At 45.7% G+C, this 21,465-nt stretch overlaps 1 protein-coding gene across 1 annotated transcript in view; it reads left to right on the top strand.

The window, feature by feature from the left end:
- Window positions 1-21,465, top strand: part of LOC122563108 — a 63,933-nt gene that overhangs the window by 19,703 nt on the left and 22,765 nt on the right. Inside the window, exons 2-8 of the mRNA XM_043716545.1 lie at window positions 337-552; window positions 2,847-2,905; window positions 4,382-4,512; window positions 6,363-6,403; window positions 8,539-8,646; window positions 15,087-15,224; window positions 17,914-18,024. Of these exons, the coding sequence (XP_043572480.1) occupies window positions 352-552; window positions 2,847-2,905; window positions 4,382-4,512; window positions 6,363-6,403; window positions 8,539-8,646; window positions 15,087-15,224; window positions 17,914-18,024 (789 nt within the window). The 5' untranslated portion in view covers window positions 337-351. The remainder of the gene's footprint in view (window positions 1-336; window positions 553-2,846; window positions 2,906-4,381; window positions 4,513-6,362; window positions 6,404-8,538; window positions 8,647-15,086; window positions 15,225-17,913; window positions 18,025-21,465) is intronic.

The raw sequence follows: 21,465 nt of genomic DNA, 5'->3' as shown, positions 1-21,465 counted from the left end.
CACCCCCACCCCGATTTCCTGCCACCTGGTCCAGAAGAAATAGCTGCCCCCGCATACCCAGTCTGAATTCCTTCCGTATTTTAAACACCTCAATCAGACCACCCTCTCATGTCTTTCATACACGGAGAAATGTGAGCCAGGTTTGTACAACTTGCCCTTGGAGTCTGATCGCCCAAACAGTGAGTAAGCTGTGGTCCTCAATGCACTGTCAGGTTCACAGTGACGCAATTGGGAATACTGCATTCTTTGTTGTTATTTGAGGCCGTGTCCATATATATTTACATCAAGCCCTGTGGTCTTTCTCTCGCACTCACATTCTCTTTCTCCCTCCTGCAGTCTCATAGTCAGGAGATGGAGTTAGTCTATAGAAGATGTCTCCAAAGTGACCGTGAAGGACACAGCAAAAGTCTTCCTCTGGCTCCGGACCAGAGACAACAGGAAAAGCAGCTCGCTCACTGTAAGGCTGGCAGTGATGAGAATGAGAAGGAACGGGGACTTGATGTCTGTGAAAAGAGTGTTCAATCAACAATGCCCAGTAACCAAAAGGAGCGGGTAACGTTGAAGTGTTGAACTCCGGGCAAAGGGGCGAGGGGTCAGTGATGGGGCTGATGGGCTGGAATGGCGAAATAAAAGACTCGACTCTCAGGTCCACCTGACATATCAAAGAGTTGGTTGTTTAACAGCGGTGTGGACTTCCCCACTGGTCAAAGGAAAACACACAGTTACTCCGCTTTGTTTTGGCTTGCTATTATTTAACGAATCATCCAGTTCCCCTGGGGTAGGGGTTGGGGTTGGGAGGTCTTAATCTCATGGGAACATGTGAGTGCAAGGTCAGACCCTTCCTCTCTCTCCTCGGATGAACACCAGACTTTGGAGAAATCTTGAACAGAGGCTTCTATCAGTATTCCTCAAGGCTGCACCTTATCTAACTGCCTGTACACAAGCAGCTCCATCTGCTTCGATTCCAAACAGCCAATTGTATACATTTCACAAGACCCGTTGTGTGTTATCTTTATCTAGTTACCTTGGATACCCAGTCATTTCTCTGTATCCACAAGGATTCCATTCCTGAAAACCCCTGCGAATGATGAATTTGGGAGTGTAAAAATTAATAACTTATGGTTAGGTTCCTGGACCCCAAGGTTATGACTTTACACCTGTTATTTTGGGGGTTTTGTTTTGGTTAAAATAATAATGTTACTGACATTATGTTAATACACATATAGAATACGGTAGAGTCATTGAAGCCAAACTCAAGTCTTGCTGCACTAGCTGATATAGCACTTTACAGCTCACCCAACACTTTTACCTTTCCCCAGATTCATTACCACTTTCTTATGTTTAGACACAATGGCATGAAAACTTCACACGATGGGGACACGAGGGCGAGAGCGAGATGCGCAACTTCAATGCGACAAAACTAGAGGAAGGGAGAGGGAGGGAGATGCTGAGAGTACCCAAGTGCAGGTTGGGGGAACAGTAGGGGAGTTCCAAACGAGCGGGTGTAATTTTAAGTTGAGAGGAGAAAGATTTCAAAGAGACCTGAGGGGCAACTTTTTCACACAGAGGATGGCTTGTATGTGGAATGAGCTGCCAGTGGAAGTGGTAGATGCAAGTACGGTTACAATGTTTAAAATATGTTTGGACAGCTACATGAATAGGAAAGGTTCAGATGGATATGAGCCGAATGCAGGCAAAAGGAACTAGTTTCATTTGGGAAATCTAAATGGGTGAGTTGGATTGAAGGCATCTGTTTCACTTTTGCGCCTCTCCTGCTGCATGGATGCTGTCTGACCTGCTGTGCTTTTCCAGCTCCACATCTGACTGACTGACCTCCAGCATTGCAGTTCTTACTGTCTCCAAGCCTCCGAAGAGTCAACCCTACCCTATCCCTGTAATCCATTGCTAACCCAGGTAGCCTTTGCACTATGGGACAATTTACATTGGCCAACCCACCCAACCTGCAATTCCCTTAAAGTTGGCGAGTCTACTACTGCTGCAGGCAGGGCATTCCACACCCCTACTACTCTCTGTGTAAAGTTTATTTTTGGTGTCGCCCTTTCCAAACTGTGACTCTAACTGTGGGATTACGTAAACTACTAAGAATATATAAAAAAGGAACACTGATGTACAGAAGATTAAAGGGGAATTTGTTTAATACAGCAACTGGGGAATTTTCTTTAAAATAGATTACTTACAGTGTGGAAACAGGCCCTTCGGCCCAATAAATCCACACCGACCCGCAACCCACCCATACCCCTACATTTGCCCCTTCACCTAACGCTACAGGCAATTTAGCATGGCCAATTCACCTGACCTGCACATCTTTGGACTGTGGGAGAAAACCCACACAGACACAGGGAGAATGTGCAAACTCCACACAGTCAGTCGCCTGAGGTGGGAATTGAACCCATGTCTCTGGAGCTGTGAGGCAGCAGTGCTAACCACTGTGCCACCATGCCACCCACAATTGTCAGCCAAAACTAAATTTATTTACTGATCTACTTTGCTCAGTGCTATTGACTTTTCAGTGACCACGATGGCTGGCATTAGTTCAAATATGTGTCTCAGTCACTCACTGTATGACCCTCTAACCCTTTGAGAAATTGTTGCTGTTCTTGGTTCTGCTGTTAAATGGGGAGGCACATCACTCTCCTGTAAAGAGGGAAGATAAATCTCTTTGCTTGGAAGTTAGAGCACTGATGGTGGATTATGTAATGGTTAAAACACTATCAAATTTTAATGTGTGCGTGCCTGGGATAGTTCTACAGCAGGATCGTGGCATTTCAGTCCCGTTGAGATTATGAGTTAAAAACTTAACCCGTTCTTTTGTTTTACACTGACAGAAAGATAATTGTGTTGCTAATGATCCCGTGAAGACTGCAAAAGGCAAAGTTCACCAACGGTACGTAAGATGAAATCTTTTTCTGTTGTAAAATTCTGTTGCGTTTTACAGAGCAGCCTTGAGGGCTAGCAGACCAGCAATTAACTTATCTTCCACAGTCCCTGGGAGGAATTGTGTGAGCGTCCGCTCGATATAGCAATCTTCCTGGGCAATAAAGGTTGCTGAGAAATGACCCCAGAAGTGAAATCTTAGGATGATGAGGAAACGTTGAACAGGCCGGTGCTCCTGTATCTAAAGAAAAGAAGAGAGGACTCAGGCCAGGAGGATGTAGAAATGTTGTTTCCCGTGATATGAGAGACTGGAACTAGGGGCTATAAATCTAAGGCAGAAATGAATGAATTACAAACTCAGGAAGAGCCCATTTGCCATGAGGGTAGAGAGAGTGTGGAATTCACAACCCCAGGGATTATTAGAGGTGAATAGCTTTGAATGCATTTGAGGGGAAGCCGCTTAAGCATATGAGAGAGATGGGAAAGAAAGGATATTCTGCTTGGTGATCAAGAATAGGAGGGGTCTCGCTGGGAGCACAGACACTGGCCAAGATCTGTTAAGCCCAAAGATCTATTTATTTGCTGTACAGTTTAAGTCAGCTTCCAACCTCACTGAGCGGGGAGGCACAGAAGTGAGTCAGAGGCGATTATATAACTATGGATGTCACTCTCCAAAACTCTGGCAGGATTGGATAAGGCGTCAAGAGTTCAAAAAAATAATACACAAAGCAAACCAAAGAAAGCTGATGTGTAAACTAAAAATAGAAAATGCTGGAGAAACTCTGGTATCATCTACAGAGATGAAAACAAGGTTAATGTTTTGAGTCTGAAAACAGCACTTTGCGTTTTTATTTCAGATTCCCAGCATTTGCTTTAATTTGATGAGTAAAACTTCATAGGTAAATCCACATCATAGTGTGACAAAAGAATGGTGGTGGGGGCAAGAGTTTTCTTGCCTGAGATATATTAATTAAGTTCCATTGCCCTCCAGTGTTAGGGGAAGTAATCTGATGAGTAGGGGCCATACTGTTCAGCAGAGATGCTAGGAAGCATTTCTGCACAGAAAGGCTAGTAAATGTTTGGCCCTGTCTTTTACAAACAGCACTGAATGCTGAATCAGTTGTTAATTCAAATCTGAGAGAGATAAACTTTTGTTAAGTAAAGGTATTAAGGGGTATTTACCATAGAGTCGTAGAGTCATAGAGATGTACAGCATCTTATGGAAAGGTCAAACAGGCCAGAGGGGCTGAATGGCATCCTGTAATTCCTATGTTCCTGTTACTAAACTGAGCAATGGTTAGGTCATCAGTGGTTTTCAGTTTTGGCCACAAACAAGTCAATGTCAACTGCTCCCAAGCTTCTCTTGAGCGGCTGATCAGTTTTGCCAGAGATCAGGAACAGGATCTAACTGGAAGGTGGGATAGGTGACTTTTCACCAGCTGCTGTTGGTTCAGTGATCTTCTGTTTTTAATGCCCTTGGTCACAGGGAGAACAAAGTCCACCTGATTCATGAAAGGAAACATCCCCGTCCCCCCGAGAAGACCATCAAATGTGGCAATGATTCTTCACACAAGAGCCAAGAGAGTGCCACAGTGAAACCACAGAATGCCAAGCAAGGTGAGGGGCACTTTCCCTTTCTCTTGGTACTTGTCAAGCCTGGCTCAGTTTGCTGACTGCTGTCAGTTCTTCTAGTACACTTTTGTTTCTGGTGGCATCCACCATAGCACAGCACGAGGCATCCTGCTTGTTTGTTCTACAGATGGTAGTGGGTTCAAATCCCACGCCAGGAGACCTGAGCACACTCAGGGCTGACACAGCCACTGCAGCAGAATGCTTCCCGGTTGAATGTGCTGCCTTCCGAGTGAGACCTTGTACCGAGGTGGGTTGGAGGTAAAAGATCGCGTGACAACGTTCTGAAAGAAAGTGCAAGAGTTATTTCTGATGACCAGGTCGATATTTATCACTCGATCAACATCAGATTAAAAAGAAAACGCATAACCGGGTCATCATCATGTTGTTGTTTGTGGGTTCTTGTGAGTAATGGTGAGCAGCATTTCCTTACCACCTGGGGGAGCCTCGGAAGTCAAGGTCACATTTGGCGCTCCATTGAAATCTGGCATTCTTGTGTCTATCCTGATGACTGAAAGCTGAAAAGCTTCACCAGGATGCTTTACCAATACCAAATTTGCAGAGGTGACAGAGCAATTAAACACACCGTGTGCATTTGCAGTTACTGTGTTCTTCACTAAGATTGGCATTCATTCACTCAACCTCTAAATCTGAAATTTCCACCCCCACCCCCCTCCATTGCCCATCCTCACTGTTAGCTGTAGCTTCACACAGTTTCACCTTTGTATTATTTATGGATTTGTTCCATCCTGCCTCGAAGGCTTTTAGCAATTCTGAGCCAATACTCTACCAAATCTTGTCATAACTTTGGATCCCAATCCCCTTTTCCTCCACTGTTCTCCAACCATTTGCTTCTGAATCCCTCTGCCGCTTAGGTAGTAGGGAGGTGATGGCCTAATGGTATTATTACTGCACTGTTATTCCAGAGACCCAGGCCATAGCCTGGGGACCTGGGTTCACATCTCACCCTGGCAGATGATGGAATTTGAATTCAGCAAAATTAAGGGTCTAATGATGACTGTGAACCCACTGTTTGGAGAAGCCCATCTGGTAGAGCCTGGGTGTCCCTGGGGAAGGAGCACACAGTGCCTGTCAACACCCTTGAGATTTTCAGGGAAAGGTGGGCACTGCAGGGGGTGGACTGTATTATTTCCCCCTCCGACTCTATTTCGATTTAATCCCTGCCCTCCCCTTCACTGTCTGATCACGCAGCATTGCCCTCTGAGAAGGACACTGTTTGTCACTGGCCACTTGGCTGTTTCCTCTCTTCCAGGTGGCGGACTATAAATAAAGATTTACACACTTGTTGTTTTTCACTGTGTCACCTGCACACACATACGACAAAAAAAACACAGGATTGTCACAGGTTTTGCCCACTCTGAGAGTTGGCTCTGAGGAAGCTGTACCAGTGTTAAGTAATATGTACGTGTCAATAAAGGATGACTTGTTGATGGTTCACAAATGTCCTTTAGGGAAGGAAACTGCCATCCTTACTTGGTCTGGTCTACATGTGACTCCAGACCCACAGCAATGTGGTTGACTCTTAACTGCCCTCTGGGCAATTAGGGGCGGCAATAAATGCTGGCCTAGCCAGTGATGTCCTCATCCAATGAATGAGTAAAGGAACAAAAACTCCTCGGAATGTATTGCTCGTTCCTCTTCCACCTTCCTCAGGGTCCATGGTTTTACCTCTGAAGTTGGGTGGGGGTGGGTGTGTTTAGTTGCGAGTGTCTCTGTGTAAATGTCAACTGTTATTCTCTGTGGAGTTCTGGTGCAATCAGCGTGGTTTGTCTAAATTACTACCTGCTTTCAGACTCTTCAAAAATTGCTTGTTCCAGATGCAGTGCCGAGAGGTTCTTCAACGTCACTGTCAAAGAAGGTAAGGGAAGTTGTTTGCAAAAACCTGCAGCTTGGTATTGCCTTGGCGATAGGTTTTCCTTGTGAAATGCAGCAGATCCGATTTTTCCGAGCTTGACTCAAGGGCACCACCTGCTGACGGAAGAGAGCAAATAGGGGAGGGTGGGGGGGAAGGCTCTTGTAATAATCTTTACCTGTTTACGTTGTTCTTTGTTCAGTGTCCAGTTATTTTCCTCTCAGAGGTCATCTTTCTATAGAGTCATAGGGATGTACAGCACAGATACGGTCCAACCTGTCCATATCCTAACCTAATCTTGTCCCATTTGCCAGCACTTGGCCCATATCCCAGGTTTTCTTGCCTCTTCATGTGACTGAAGGCCTTTATCCCTGCTAACAAGAGGGGTTGGAAACCGAAACTGCTCAGCTATAGTGTCGCCTCCACACCCTACCCGTCACATTGTGAGCCAACTCATAGAGTCACAGAGGTGTACAGCATGGAAACAGACCCTTCAGTCCAACTCGTCCCTGCTGACCAGATATCCCAACCCAATCTAGTCCCATTTGCTAGCACCAGGCCCTTAACCCTCTAAACCCTTCCTATTCATGTACCCGTCCAGATGCCTTTTAAATATTGTAATTGTACCAGCCTCCATCACTTCCTTTGGCAGCTCATTCCATATACGCACCACCCTCTGTGTGAAAAAGTCACCCCTTAGGTCCCTTTTAAATCTTTCCCCTCTCACCCTAAACCTGTGCCCTCTTAGATTAGATTCCCTACAGTACGGAAACAGGCCTTTCAGCCCAACAAGTCCACACCAACCCTCTGAAGAGTAACCCACACAGACCCATTCCCCTACTAATGCACCTATCACTATAGGTAATTTAGCATGGCCAATTCACCTGGCCTGCACATCTTTGCACCATGGAAGGAAACAGGAGCACCTGGAGGAAGCCCACACAGACAGAGGGAGAATGTGCAAACTCCACCCAGACGGTCATCCAAGGCTGGAATTGAACCCAGGTCCCTGGCACTGCAAGGTAGTAGTGCTAACCACTGAGCCACTCTAGTTCTGGACTCTCGCATCCCAGGGAAAAGTCCTTGTCTATTTACTCTATCCACATCCCCTCATGATTTTATAGATCTCTACAGGGTCACCCCTCAGCCTCCAACGCTCCAGGGAAACAGCCCCAGCCTATTCAGCTTCTCCCTAAGCTCAGACCGTCCAACCCTGGCAATATCCTTGTAAATCTTTTCTGCACCCTTTCAAGTTTCACAACCTTTTCCCGATGTTGGCAGCATTGCAGGCTTCGGATAGTTGCTTAGGTTTTAATATGGAATGGTCGGAGCAAGATTCGAGTGAGTCATTCCAGCAGCAGGGTTTGGGATCCATTACAATCGGATGCCATGATGAAAGATGAAGTCTGAAGGAAAGGACCATGTAAACTCAGCGAGAGAACAGAAGGTTTGAGCAGAACTGATGAGCTTCTACATTTAGTTATTAGTATTACAGAATCCAGAGAGGTGCGTATCAAGAGATCTTTTCACACTGAGCTTAACAAAGACAAATGAAATAAAACAAGCTCTGGTGTCTATAGTAACTATTAACTTATTCAATAGTTCACTTCTTCCTGAAGCTCTGGAACTAGCAGCTGTGAGTATATCCAGCCAAGGCAGCCCTTGGTCCTCCATCATAATGAAGTCTTTACTATTTTACTTGTAACCCCTTGCTGTTTTTCTGTCTGTCCTGCTCAAGCGCAGTCGCATTGTATTCTTGCATTTGTATAGCGCCTTAAGACATAATGACTCATCCCGAGGCATGTCGCAGGAGCTTTATCAAATAAGTCTGATAGAGATTTGTCTGATAGCTACTGGAAGAGATTTTGGGGCATTTCTGAGCAAACATTTCTTCAAAGAGGTAGATTTTAAGTTGGCATCTTACAAGCAGGCAAGAGAAGCAGAGAGGTTTGGTGATGGAACCAAAAATTTGCCACACAGTTTTTGTGATGCTTTTATTAATCCTGTCATTTGTTGGGGCTGGGGGAAATGGTAAGTGAACAAAGTGCCCCACACGTAGTGTTAAAACCACCTTTCTGTTGATTAACCCGCGGTACTTCTCTGGTGTTTTATTTAACTCAAATGTTTTTTGTTGTTTCCAGGGAGAAAAATCAGAAATCCACCTGAAAAAGATTTCCGTACAGGCTGTGGAAAAAAATGCTCCGGGAACAAGTTCCATGGCACAGATTCCTGTCCGAATTACTCCACGGGTAAGATTTTAAAAATGAGCTCTCATGAAAATGCTTTCGTTTTCGATAGCAAATTAAGTAGCTGGGGGCAAGCAAAGAGGTAGTATATTTACCTCAGAGTCTGAAAGTGTGTGTTCAAGTACTAACCAGATACTTGAGGAGAGAAATCTAATAATTTAGACCACTATGATGCTGAGAGAATGTTGTGTGTTGAACAGGGTGTTAAAACTGTGGCTCAGTCTGTCTTCTAACTTTAGACAGTGTTGAAGTAGAAAAGCAGATGATTTTTATTCCCCAATGTTCTGGTAAGAATTTACTCTTCAACCAGCATGCCCTCAAAACTGCTGTTTTTTTAAAGAATTATAGAGTCATGAAGCCCTATAGCATGCAAACACACCCTTCAGTCCAACCAGTCCATGTCAACCATAATCCCAAACTAAACTAGTCTCACCCACCTCCATTGGCCCATAGCCCTCCAAATATTTCTTATTCATGAATTTGTCTGAATGTGTTTTAAATTTTGTAACTGTTAACTGAATCTGCTGTTTGCTCTGGAAGTTCATTACACACCGGAACCATTGTCTGTGTAAAAAATTACCCATATAGCTTTTTAAAATCTTTTTCCTCTCATCTTTAAAAACATGCCTCCGAGTTTTGAACCCGCCCTAGGGGAGAGTCACCTTATCCATGATTTTCCCTCATGATTTTCTAAACGTCTATAAGGTCATCCCTCAATCTCCTACACCCAATGGAAAATTGCCCCAGCCTTTCCAATCTATTTTTATAATTCAAACCCTCCAATCCCAGCAACATCCTTGTACATATTTTCTGAACCCTCTCCATCGTAATAGTATACAAATGACCTGTTCATTCTCTGATACTGTTAATGTGATCCTGTTGGCTATGGTGCTTCCTTTGTTAAAACATTGACTACATTTCAGATGTGCTTCATTTGCTGTGAAGTGTTTTCAGACTCTGTGAGTTTCTGAAAGACGAGATGGAAATGTAACGATGCATATAACAGAAGCAAAACGTTGCTGATGCTGGATGTCTGAAATAAAGGCAGAAAGTGCTGGAGAAACTCAGCAGCATGTATGGACAGGGAAACAGAGTGAACATTTTGGGGTCTGTGACTTTCTTTGATGTACCTGAAGTTGTACCTGGTGGGTGAAGAGCAGAGCAGCATAGCACTAAGCTGTAGACTTGCTGATGTGCACTTTAATCTCAGGATGTGGTGTCGCCTGTACCGATCTTCATGCATGTATGTGAAGAGTATTTGTTGTGTTGTTTAAGAACAGTGTACCCTTATTGAGTTTTCTGTCCCTGTCTGCAGAGACCTGTTGGGACTGTTTCTCCTGTTTCCCCGGTCAGTGTAACATTGGTCTGTGCAGACTTGGAACTAAAGCTGATAGATAAGGGCTGGCTGACTCAGAGGATCTCGCAGCACAGACAGATGCCATTCTGCCCATTATGTCTGAGGCAGCCCTTTGAAAGAACTCTCTGATTAGCGTCATGGGGGTCTACAGCACAGAGAAAGATCATTTGGCCTATCCTGTCGACACCAGTCAAAAACACCCACCTAACTATTCTTATCCCTTTTCCATCGCTTGGCCCATAGCCCTTGGCATCACCAGTGCACATCTCAATAAAGCAGCCAGCTTGATTGGCACCACAACCACTAACATCCACTGCCTGACACTCAGTAGCAGCAGTGTGCACTATGCTAATTGACACACACCAGAGAAATTCACCAAAGATCCTTCACAAGTTCCAAATCTATGACCCATTCCATCTAGAAGGACACTACCACCTGGTAGTTCCTGTCTGCGCCACTCACCATCCTGACTTGGAAGCACATCGCCATTCCTTCAGCGTCATTATTCCAGGTCAAAATCCTGGAATTTCCTCCATAAGGGCGTTGTGGGTAAAGCTACAGCAGGTGGACTGCGGCGGTTCAAGGCAGCAGCTCACCACCACCTTCTGAAGGGAAACTAGGGTCGGGCGATAAATGATGACCCAGCCAGTGATGCCTTCATGTTGTGAGAGTTTCTGCCTCCTTCACTCTTACAGGCAGGGAGTTCCAGGTCCCCAATGCCCTCTGTGGAAAATGTTTTCCTTCACATCTGCTGTTAACCTCCTGCCCCTCACCTTACATCTATGCCTCCAGTCACTGACCCTTCCCCCAAAAGGCAAGGTTTCTTCCTGTCCACCCTGTCTGTGCCCTTCATAATTCATAATTTTTAGAATGTTATACATTGCCTTACCCCTGCTCCCTTGAGCTTTCTTCAGACCCTTGTAAATGTCTACATTTCAAGTATTCACTTTGTTTTTTAAAAAAAAAATTCTCTCTCCCCTCTGGTTCTTATAGTCATGTGCTCTGATAATCCACCCTCCTGCCCCTGGATTATTTTTACTCATTTATTCTTAACATGTTCCCTCATAAGACCTTTGATTAAATCCTCCCTCCCCTACCTCCCCTTATCTTCTGTACTCTAAGAGAGACAAATTCTCAGCTCCTGTAGTCTCACCATGTAACTTAGAAGCTCACTTGCCAACATAGATGTTACTAATTTTGGTATTGTGTTTCTGCAATACTGCAGCTTTTCCACTGGATGGCGATAAAGGCCCTTGGAGCCCACACGGTTCGCACAGCAGTTTGAACCCAATTTTGAAGAATTTAAACAATCTGAGATTTTACTGCTCACTGTTTTGCCAGGGATAATGTTGCTGACTCTGATGTGCCTTCAGTATGATCGATAACCGTTTCCTTTTGTTTTAAACGACTCAAACATTTCTGCTTTGACATGGTTCGTGCAAGGAATTTCTGCAAGAACCTTTCAGCAGTCACTGTGTGACCAGGAAAGATTAAACCCGTGGAACTGTATTTCCTTGCTTTTGTTTTTGAACCATATGTTAGCCAAAGCAGGGGAACATGGTGAGGGAGAGACCTGGCCAAAGGTTTGTTTAAATCACAGCAAGTAGTTACAATCCGGAATGCCCTGCCTCATGAAAGCATATTCAATAGTAACCTTCCAAACTGAAAGTTCATGAAGGGAAAGACTTTCTTCCTTCATTGGTTTTGTCCATTTAGAAACGGAAAATAGCAGCAGGGGTAGGCCATTCGGCCCTTCGAGCCTGCCCCACCATTCAATACGAACATGGCTGATCATGCAATCTCAGTATCCCACTCCCGCTTTCTCCCCATACCCCTTGGTCGCTTTAGCTGCAAGGGACATGCCCAGCTCCATCTTTAATATATCAAACGTACAGGCCCCAACAGCTTCCTGTGGGAGAGAATTCCACGTGTTCCCAATTCTCTGAGTGAAGAAATGCTTCTTTATCTCAGTCCTGAATGGCTTGCCCCTGATTGTTGGACTGTGACCCCTAGTTCTGGTCTTCCCCAACACCGGGAGCATTTCTGTTCTATCGTGCTGAGTGATGGGAATAGCTAGACCTGCCCTCTGTATTTTGTAATCAACCTGTTTAAGGATGTTCCCACACACACCTCAGGACACCGTACCCGAAATGTTAGCTGATTTCTTTTCATAGATGCTGCCAGACCTGCTGAGCTTTTTTAGCAACTTCAGTTTTTAGTTTCTGGTTTACAGCATTCACAGTTCTTTAGTTTTTACTTACTGTTTCCAACTTCGCCCCAAACCTGAAGTCTCCCATTCCTGTTATACAAACATGGTGAAATATTCATCACGTCTAATGGCTAGTGCGCATTTCCAGGCTTGGCATCACACCATATTGTGCTACTATGTGACTATTTTGAGAATCATTTTGAATGTTAGCTGGATTTCTAAGCCTTTTGTAAAATTAAAATTAAAACTGTGAACTAAATAAAGATATAACATCCCTTTAATCTCCTATATCCTTTGTCACTGCTTTCACCCTTCCTTATGCAGCCATTAATGCCATAAGAGGAAGTGATGGCCTAGTGGTATCATTGCTAGGCTATTAATCTAGAGACCAGGTAAATGTTCTGGTTTCAAATCCTGCCATGGCAGATGGTGGACTTTTGAATCCAATTTTTAAAAATCTGAAGTTAAGAGTCCACTTGAATTGAAAGAGTGATCATAAGATTACTGTCCCCCGTTGGAACTGATCATTCTTACCCTGGTCTGGCCTACAAGTGACTTAAGACCCACAGCCATGTGGTTGACTCTGCTCTCAGATCAACTAAGGTTGGGCAGTAAATGCTTGCTTAATGAGCTACCAGTAGTCACTTGACTTTAACTGTAATTCATGGTTACTCAGTCCTGTGTGGTTTGCTTGACTTCCTCAACCAGGCCAATACCGAGGCACGGCTAACCCTTGATCGGCTGGCACGTGGTCCACATGACCGACACGACACTCCCCGGGCAGGTGCTGTGCTCCCAGCTCTGAAACAACAGGCGAGCCCTCAGTGGAAATGCTTCAGGGATACTTTTGCTGGCAGACACATGGGAATCACTGGCCCAAGACCATCCAAAGTGGAGGAGGAGCATCTGGGAAGGTGCTGAGGATCTCGAGACTTGCTGTCAGGAGAAAGGTGGCAGCTGGGTGAAAGGAGCGTGCTGCCACGCCAAAACCCCACCCATCCCTTCCCATGAGCACCTCTGGCCCCAAGTGTAATAGAGCCTGCGCTAGCTGCATCGGTTTGTACAGCCACCTACAGACTCACCCTGAGAGTAGTAGAGAGTCCATCCTTGTCTGTGCGGGACTGCTGATACTGAATGGGCTTTGCATGTGAACTTCTAATTGGCTACAGGGTGATTACTCCTGGTGGTTATTAGTCAGAAACCAAAAAAAGGAAGTCACGGTGATTTGGTGTTGGGAAAGCTGTTCTGTTGCGAAAAGAAGAATCGATTTTTGAGGCTTTTCAACTGTGGCTGGCAGTGCAGTTACCCCCAGGCTGTCTCCTATGTTTGCTGTTTGTGGGATCTTGCTGTGTGTAATTCTGCATGCTGTAAATGATCTGACCTTCAGCATGCCTGGGGTGAGGGATTCCTGTCACTGCGTCTGCCTTCTGGAGCTAGATGCCGGGTACTCATTCGTATGATAACAGAGAATTGGGCTGGAGGAGGCTGGCTCATTCATAGTGGGATGAGTGGCCTCCCTCTGTGTTGTCTCATCTTTGAACGTGGACATCATTTCAGGAGAGGAATGGCTCACCGTCCTCAGGGGTGCAGTAGATTCATGGTAGGTGTTGAACGAATGTGACTTTTTGCTGTGAGTTTACACTGGAGCAGTGGTGGATGAGAGAGGACAATGTGTCTCAGGGACAATGTGTCTCACCTGCTCATCCACCAATATCATTTATTGTATCCATTGCTCTCGATGCGGTCTCCTCCACATTGGGAGACTGGGCGCCTCCTAGCAGAGCGCTTTAGAGAACATCTCTGGGACACCGGCACCAATCAACCACACTGCCCTGTGGCTCAACATTTCAACTCCCCCTCCCACTCATCCAAGGACATGGAGGTCCTGGGCCTCCTTCATCGCCGCTCCCTCACCACCCGACGCCTGGAGGAAGAACGCCTCATCTTCCGCCTCGGCAGACTTCAACCCCAGGGCATCAATGTGGACTTCACCAGTTTCCTCATTTCCCCTTCCCCCACCTCACCCCAGTTCCAAACTTCCAGCTCAGCACTGTGCCCATGACTTGTCCTACCTGCCTATCTTCCTTTCCACCTATCCACTCCACCCTCCTCTCTGGCCTATGACCTTCATCCCCACCCACATTCACCCATTGTACTCTTTGCTACCTTCCCCCACCCTCCTCTCTGACCTATCATCTCCATCCTCACCCCCTTTCACCTACTGTACTCTATGCTACTTTCTCCCCACCCCAACCCTCCTCTCATTTATCTCTCCACTCTCCCTGCAGGCACCCTGCCTCTATTCCTGATGAAGGGCTTTTGCCCGAAACGTCGATTTTCCTGCTCCTCGGATGCTGCCTGAACTGCTGTGCTTTTCCAGCACCACTCTAATCTAGAGTCAGGGAAGCTCATCCCTTGCAGCCTAATTCACCCAGACTCTAATCCGACTACATTGTCAATGGCCTGGGTATTAGACATTGTCTGGAAGATTATTCCAAATATTTGTCATCCTTTAAGTAACATTGTCCTACTTTTGGACAGGATTGGCACCATCCCGATCTGCATCACCCTCCTATCCTCATTGCTAGCCTTTGTAGGCAATCAGTTTCAGGTCATTACCCCACTGTGAGGATGGTTGAATGACCGCTTGAAGGAAAAAAGCTATAGGGTGGAGTGGGAGGATTGGAATTGTCTGCTCCCCAGAGAGCCGATGGGCTGAAGAGCCTCATGGCGATGTTAGTGACTCTGACTTAATGAAAGCCTCTTCCTTGGATGAATTCAAACCCAGCTCCTGGGCTTTTACAAAAAGTTTTGATGCAGTTTTCAACATGTAAGACAGTAATGAGCCCTGTACCCTCATGCTTGCTTCTCTTCCAGGTGGACGGAGTTGGTCGCTCGTCGGGAAGCTTTCTTGTCCCACGGCACGATCCTTTGAAGAATCCGCCCATCATGAAGAGTAAACCGACTGAGTCTCGGTCTTCTGAGCCCCCTGTAAAAAGGAACAAAACAGTGCAGGTGAATAGTCAGTTCAAGTTTTGAACTGATAATGTTGGCAGGTCCCAATTCTGTTAAATGTCAATCTCCATTTGCTTTTGCCAATTGCCTCCAACGTTCCCCTCCTACTGTTTTCAGTGCAAGTGCAAAAACTGATCCACTTTAAAGCCAGTGAGGTAGAAATTGAGTGACATGGAGAGACTAGACAGACTTGTAGTGTTTTCTAGTGAGCAGAGAAGACCAAGGGGGACATAATTGAGGTGTGTAATATAATGGGAGATATGGACAGGGTGAGTAGAGAGCTGCTGTTCTCCTTGGTTGAGGGGTCAATCATGAGGGGGCATAGTTTTAGGGTAAGGAGCAGGAGATTCAGAGGGGTTTTGAGAAAAAAATATTTTCACTCAGAGGGTGGTGGGAATCTGGAATGCACTGCCTGGGAAGGTAGTGGAGGCTGGAAACCTTAGAAGGTTTCAGAAATATTTGGACGAGCACTCTTCAATTATCATCACATTCAAGGATATGGGACAAGTGCAGGAAATTGGGATTAGTGCACTCTTAGTGGTGGTTATGACAGTGCAGACTTGATGGGCCGAAGAGCCTCTTCTGTGCTGAATGAATCTATAAAATGAAAGTTGAGATTTTAAAAGCTTGTTCCCAAGGGTTGAAGCGTGTTAAACAGCTATCATTTCAAAGTGCTCCTTGCCACAGATCACACTGTCATTTCAATGACTGCCAGGCCTATAAATATTTCCAATCGAGCTGCTATCCACACCTTTCAGTCACAGAACATACTGCACCCGAACCTCCAGGGAACTGATGCTGACTCATCAATCATTAACCGAGCCTCTAGAGTCCAGGCATTTAACACCAGTTAATGCATCACCGACCATTTTCATGTCTGACACAGTCTGTGGCTTCAGTTAAAACCTTTTTTATTCAGCCCTTACTAGATTTGAATCACCACCCTCCCCCTCCAACCTCAAAAATCTACTGCTTAAGACTCCTCATCAGACCTGGAGATTAGCAGAGCGTTGCCCCTCATGTCGTCTTCATGGGCAGCAGCCACTTGGGAGGTTAACTTGAAAGTTATAGTTCCTTGAAGGTAGAGTCGCAGGTAGATAGGATAGTGAAGAAGGCATTTGGTATGCTTTCCTTTATTGGTCAGAGTATTGAGTACAAGAGTTGGGAGGTCATGTTGCGGCTGTGCAGGACATTGGTTTGGCCACTTTTGGAATATTGTGTGCAATTCTGGTCTCTGTCCCATAGGAAGGATGTTGTGAACCTTGAAAGGGTTCAGAAAAGATTGACAAGGATATTGCCAGGATTGGGGGGTTTGAGCAAAACAGAGAGGCTGAACAGGCTGGGGCTGTCTTCCCTGCAGCGTCGGAGGCTGAGGCTTGACCTTATAGAGGTTTATAAAATCATGAGGGGCATGGATAGGATAAATAGACAAGCTGTTTTCCCTGGGGTGGGGGAATCCAGAATGAGAGGGCATAGGTTAAGGGTGAGAGGGGAAAGATACAAAATGGACCTCAGGGGCAACTTTCTCATGCACAGGGTAGTACGAATATTGAATGAGCTGCCAGAGGAAGCAGTGGAGGCTGGTACAATTATAACATTTAAAAGGCATCTGGATGGGTATATGAATAGGAAGGGTTATGGGCCAAGTGCTGGCATGGGACTAGATTAGGTTAGGATATCTGGTTGGCATGGACGAGTTGGACTGAAGGCTCTGTTTCTGTGCTGTACATCTCTGTGACTCTGTGAGTTGGTTAGCAATGTGATGGGGGCAGGTGTGGAGGCGACTGCAGCTGAGCAGTTTCGGTCCCCCCCCCCCACCCCCACCCCCCACCTTGATAGGAGGGATAAGGGCCTTCAGTCATGTGAAGAGGTGAGAGAGCCTGAAGTTGTTTCCCGAGCAGGAACGTTGAGCGATTTAACAAAAGGTTTTCCACATTATTGAGGGCTTTCGATAAAAGAAGGGGAAACGGTTTCTGCAGGCAGGGAGCCTTGAGCCACAGGTGAAGGAGCCAGAGGGAAGAAGAGTGTGATTTGTTAGGGTCTGGAGTTTGCTACCCAAAGATTTTGTGAAAGCAAACTTGAATGTAACGTGCAAAAGAGGAATTGGCGATATACTCGAGAAGGGAATGGAGGTCTGTGGGGAAAGAGCAGAGGAAGAGCAGTAATTGGATTGGCCTTTCAAGGATCTGGTACAACTGCGATTGGCTGAATGCCCTCATTCTGTGCTCTTGTTCTGTGAATGGCCATTTGTAGTCAGGGTGACTCAGTTGGGGATAGCAGCAGATACCTGTGCCTCACTTCCCTGTTCAGTAAAACTAGGACTGGACACTGAGGGCAACTGCACAGCTCATATTGCTCCTGCCCCTACTTGCCCCTCCCAGACCAGGCGGTAGGGCAGGGGATATGGGGTTAGGGTGTAGATTAGAGCTGGGAGAATTTCCATTTCCCCAGACCCGGCTGCCTTAACCTGTCCAGGCACCAGGGGGAGCTGGAGCTCAAGCATTGCCAGAAACGTTTTGCCAAGTTGACGCTGAACTGGGTGGAATTGGCCGCTTTCCATGGCTTGGAGCAGAGAAACAATTCTTGTGGGGACCCCTTATTATCAAATCAAGATGTTACTGAAACCTCAGTCTTTAAATCTCCTCACTGAGGGTGAATCTTAATCTTTACCTGTCCCTGCTCTGTTTAGGCTGTAAAACCAGACGCTCCAAAGAAGCCAGCCCAAGAGATGTCAACGGATGTCACACCTGAGACAGCAGAGAAGCCTGGTCCAGGTTTCTGTGGAATTGACTTCTTTGCCGTAAGTGGCTGCTGGTAGATCAACAGACAATCTTAACTTCTAGCATATAGTAAAGTATCCATGCTCTGGCCTGACCATAGGCTGCTCTCTCATTGGAGTGAGACAGCTGGTGGTTTAACCTCAGGTGAGGTTAAGAAGGAGTGTCCTTAACGGTAACCTCAGCAGGTGATGGGAATTGAACCCACACCATTACGTTGCATTGTAAACCAGCCATCCTGCCAACTGGGCTGACTAAGTAGAACAGTCTGAGGAACGCCACCCATCTGGGTCCCATTGCTCCTGGTCTGTTTTCTCTTGACATGATGACAGCTTGGTTCTTTCTAAAAAACAAATATAGTGTTCTCTGCATGTCTAAGATTTAGTGGGTCAGGAAGTAGAAGGTTTCGAGGATGGGGTTGGGAGGAGTTCTGTGTGGAGTATCATCACCAACATAGAGCATTAGAGCTAAATGGCTCCTTCTGTGTTTTGGACCCAATGGAAAATTCTTTCTTTTAGAAAAGCATTGACTAGTTTAGGATTATCTGCTGTGTCTGTGTTTACCTGCATCTCTCGGATGAGTCCAGGAGTGCTTTTGGTTGAAATGCCTCTTACCATGGTCAGATACACAGCAGGCATTAAATCAGTGGCTGGAGTTGCCTCTCTGTCTGTTAATAGGAACTCAGATTGTTTTCACAGGAAAGTTGGAGGCTGAGGGGCGACGCAATAGAGACCTACACAATTATGAGAGGTGGAGATGGGGTGGATAGTCAGAGGCCTTTTCCCAGGGTCAAATGCAAGAGGGCACAGGTTCAAGGCAAGAAGGGGAAAGTGTAAGGGAGAAGTGAGGGGAGAATGTTTCACACAGAGGGTGGTGGGTGCCTGGAACGCACTGCCAGTGGAGATTGGGGAAGCAGGCACATAGCAACATTTGAGGCATATCTTGATAGACCATGAACTGGAGGCGAACAGAGGGATAGATACTGCACACGGGCAGTTGGTAGCAGGTCTAAATAAAGACTAGGAATCGGCACAGGCTTGGTGGGCCGAAGGACCTTTTCTGTGCTCTGTTGTTCTTTGCATTTTGTGGGTGGAAGTGGGTTTCCAACAGCCGTTTGGTTTTGTTTTTCAATGTCTTCATCTGCCCTTCCTGCCTTCCCAAAAGGAATACTGCACCATAATGCGGTCTAATGACTCTATTGCCTATGAGACAGAGTTCCTGAGCCCTCAGAGCAAGTGAGTTATCCAGATGGAGCAGTGCTGCGAGTCTCCATGAAAGAGTGTTCTGCATCATCACCAACAGAATTTGAATTGGCATCTGAGGTAAATAAGTGAGGACTGCAGATGCAGGAGATCAGAGTCGAAAAGTGTGGTGCTGGAAAAGCACAGCAGGTCAGGCAGCATCCGAGGGGCAGAAGATTCAACATTTTGGGCCCTTATCTGATGAAGGGCTTAAGCCCGAAACATCGATTCTCCTGCTCCTCGGATGCTGCCTGACCTGTTGTGCTTTTCCAGCGCCACGCCTTTCGACTGTGAGGTAAATAAATCAGGCAGGCTGACAGGCATAAAACTGGGAGGACAGCTTTATAGAGAGCAAGCAGGGACTCGATGGGCTGAATGGCTCTGTGGTTTAGTGACAGCCGGGTCTTAGTCCCTGTCAGAGGCATTGCAGAGATTGATGCAGGAAGGAAGAGTGGTTAAAATGTCCACATTCAGAGTGGCGTCACAACAACATCCAGCACGTTTGGAAAAATATTTTTCCGCTCCAGGTGATCGACCCTTTCCCTTTTAATGGAGAGGTTAGGGAGGACGTAGTTTTTATGAAATGCAGTAGGTTGTTAAACTCTGATGTGCTCGGTTGGAGTGATTGATGAAAACTTTAAAAGGAAAGTGGTTAAATATTTGGTTAATTCAGAGGGTTTCTAACCAGCAGTAATGGATTTAAAAGTGATTGGAAAGAGAAGTAGAGGTGTGATGGGGTGATTTTTGTTTTATATCAAGCAATACAGTGCATTATGACATACTGTTTGAAAAGTTGGTAGGAAGGAGAAAAGGGAGGAAATTGCGTTAGGAAGCCATTGGGTCCATAAATGCTGTGCTAGCTGTTAAAAAGATCTGTCCCATTAACTCTCACTCCTGCTCTTCCCTCACAGCCCTGCAATGTTTTCCCCTTTCAACTTCTGTTTCAACCACCCTTCCAGGCAGTAGGGCTATCACAGGAGTAATGGGCTCAATGGCCTCCTCGTGTAATGCTGATAAGTACAGTTGGTTCTGCTGTTTCTTCAACCCGGATTGGCTTTAACGCAATTGAAGAATTTAGACCGTTATTTGTAAAACGCAAACTTTCCTTCCCTGTATTGGCTATAATGCGATTCCGGCCCCATTAGTTTAAATGGAGCGGCTATTATGCGATTTTTTTTTTAACCTGGGATCACATGAGAACGGAACTATTGCGTTATATCAGAACCGAGTGTAACTTGTATTCACTCAAATGGATTTCATTTCTTCGCTGTGGTATTTTAGCAAATGTTTAAACTCATGACTCATCAATTGGTTAGCAAATTTGTTAACCAATTATCTTCTATTAAACTAACTAACTCCTCTCTTGCTGGCGGTCATGTATTGGAAGGATTTGGCACAATTTAATTGAGGATTTTGAAACAAAAGTCACAGAATCACAGCATTGATACAGTGTAGAAGGAGGCCATTCAGCCCAGCATGTCCACACTGGCTCTCTGAGCAGGTATATCTAGTATCCCCAGTCTTTTCACTGCAACCCTGCATCTTTGTTTGTATTTAAATAATCACCCTCTTGAACACCTTAATCAAGCCAGCCTCCAACAGGCTTCCAGACAGTGCTGCAGGACACTAACTACTTGCATTTACCTCTTTTGCGAAGCACTTGAAAACTGTGCCCACTGATAATCCTTTTACAAGTGGAAACACTTTCTCTCTATCTGCTGTGTTCAGACCTCTCATGATTTTGAGAACTCCAAAAAGTAGAGAAAAGTTTCATCCATTGGTGGGACAGCCCAGACGATGGGGAACCCCGAGATCAGGCCATTCTGAGTGGACTCTGCAAGGGACAGTGAAATTATGAACCACTCCCACAGCAGCAGTGCATACTACAACAACTTATATCTTGATAGCACCTTTCACGTGACACACTGATTCACAGGAGCATTGTAAAGCTAAAGTATGATGCTGGGCCACATTTAATTCAACAATCTGTTCAAAACGCTGAGTCTCCAGTTGTGAGGGGAGCCCAGAGCTGAAGACACAGCCGCTAATGCTGCAGCTAGCTCATGTCATAATTTAAGCCTGAGATTGACGGGGATTTTTTTTTTATTGCTGGCCACAGGCATGAAGGAATATGGAGTTTGGATCAGCTGAACGGAGGAAGAGATTAGAGGGGATCAATGACCCTTTTCTATCTCCATGTTCCTACAAGTCTGTGCCTCTAAT

This window comes from Chiloscyllium plagiosum, chromosome 26 (genome assembly GCF_004010195.1).
Source record: "Chiloscyllium plagiosum isolate BGI_BamShark_2017 chromosome 26, ASM401019v2, whole genome shotgun sequence".
NCBI classification, from domain to species: domain Eukaryota; kingdom Metazoa; phylum Chordata; class Chondrichthyes; order Orectolobiformes; family Hemiscylliidae; genus Chiloscyllium; species Chiloscyllium plagiosum.
The sequence above is the reverse complement of the archived record's forward strand: the minus strand, read 5'-3'. Positions and strand labels throughout refer to the sequence as shown.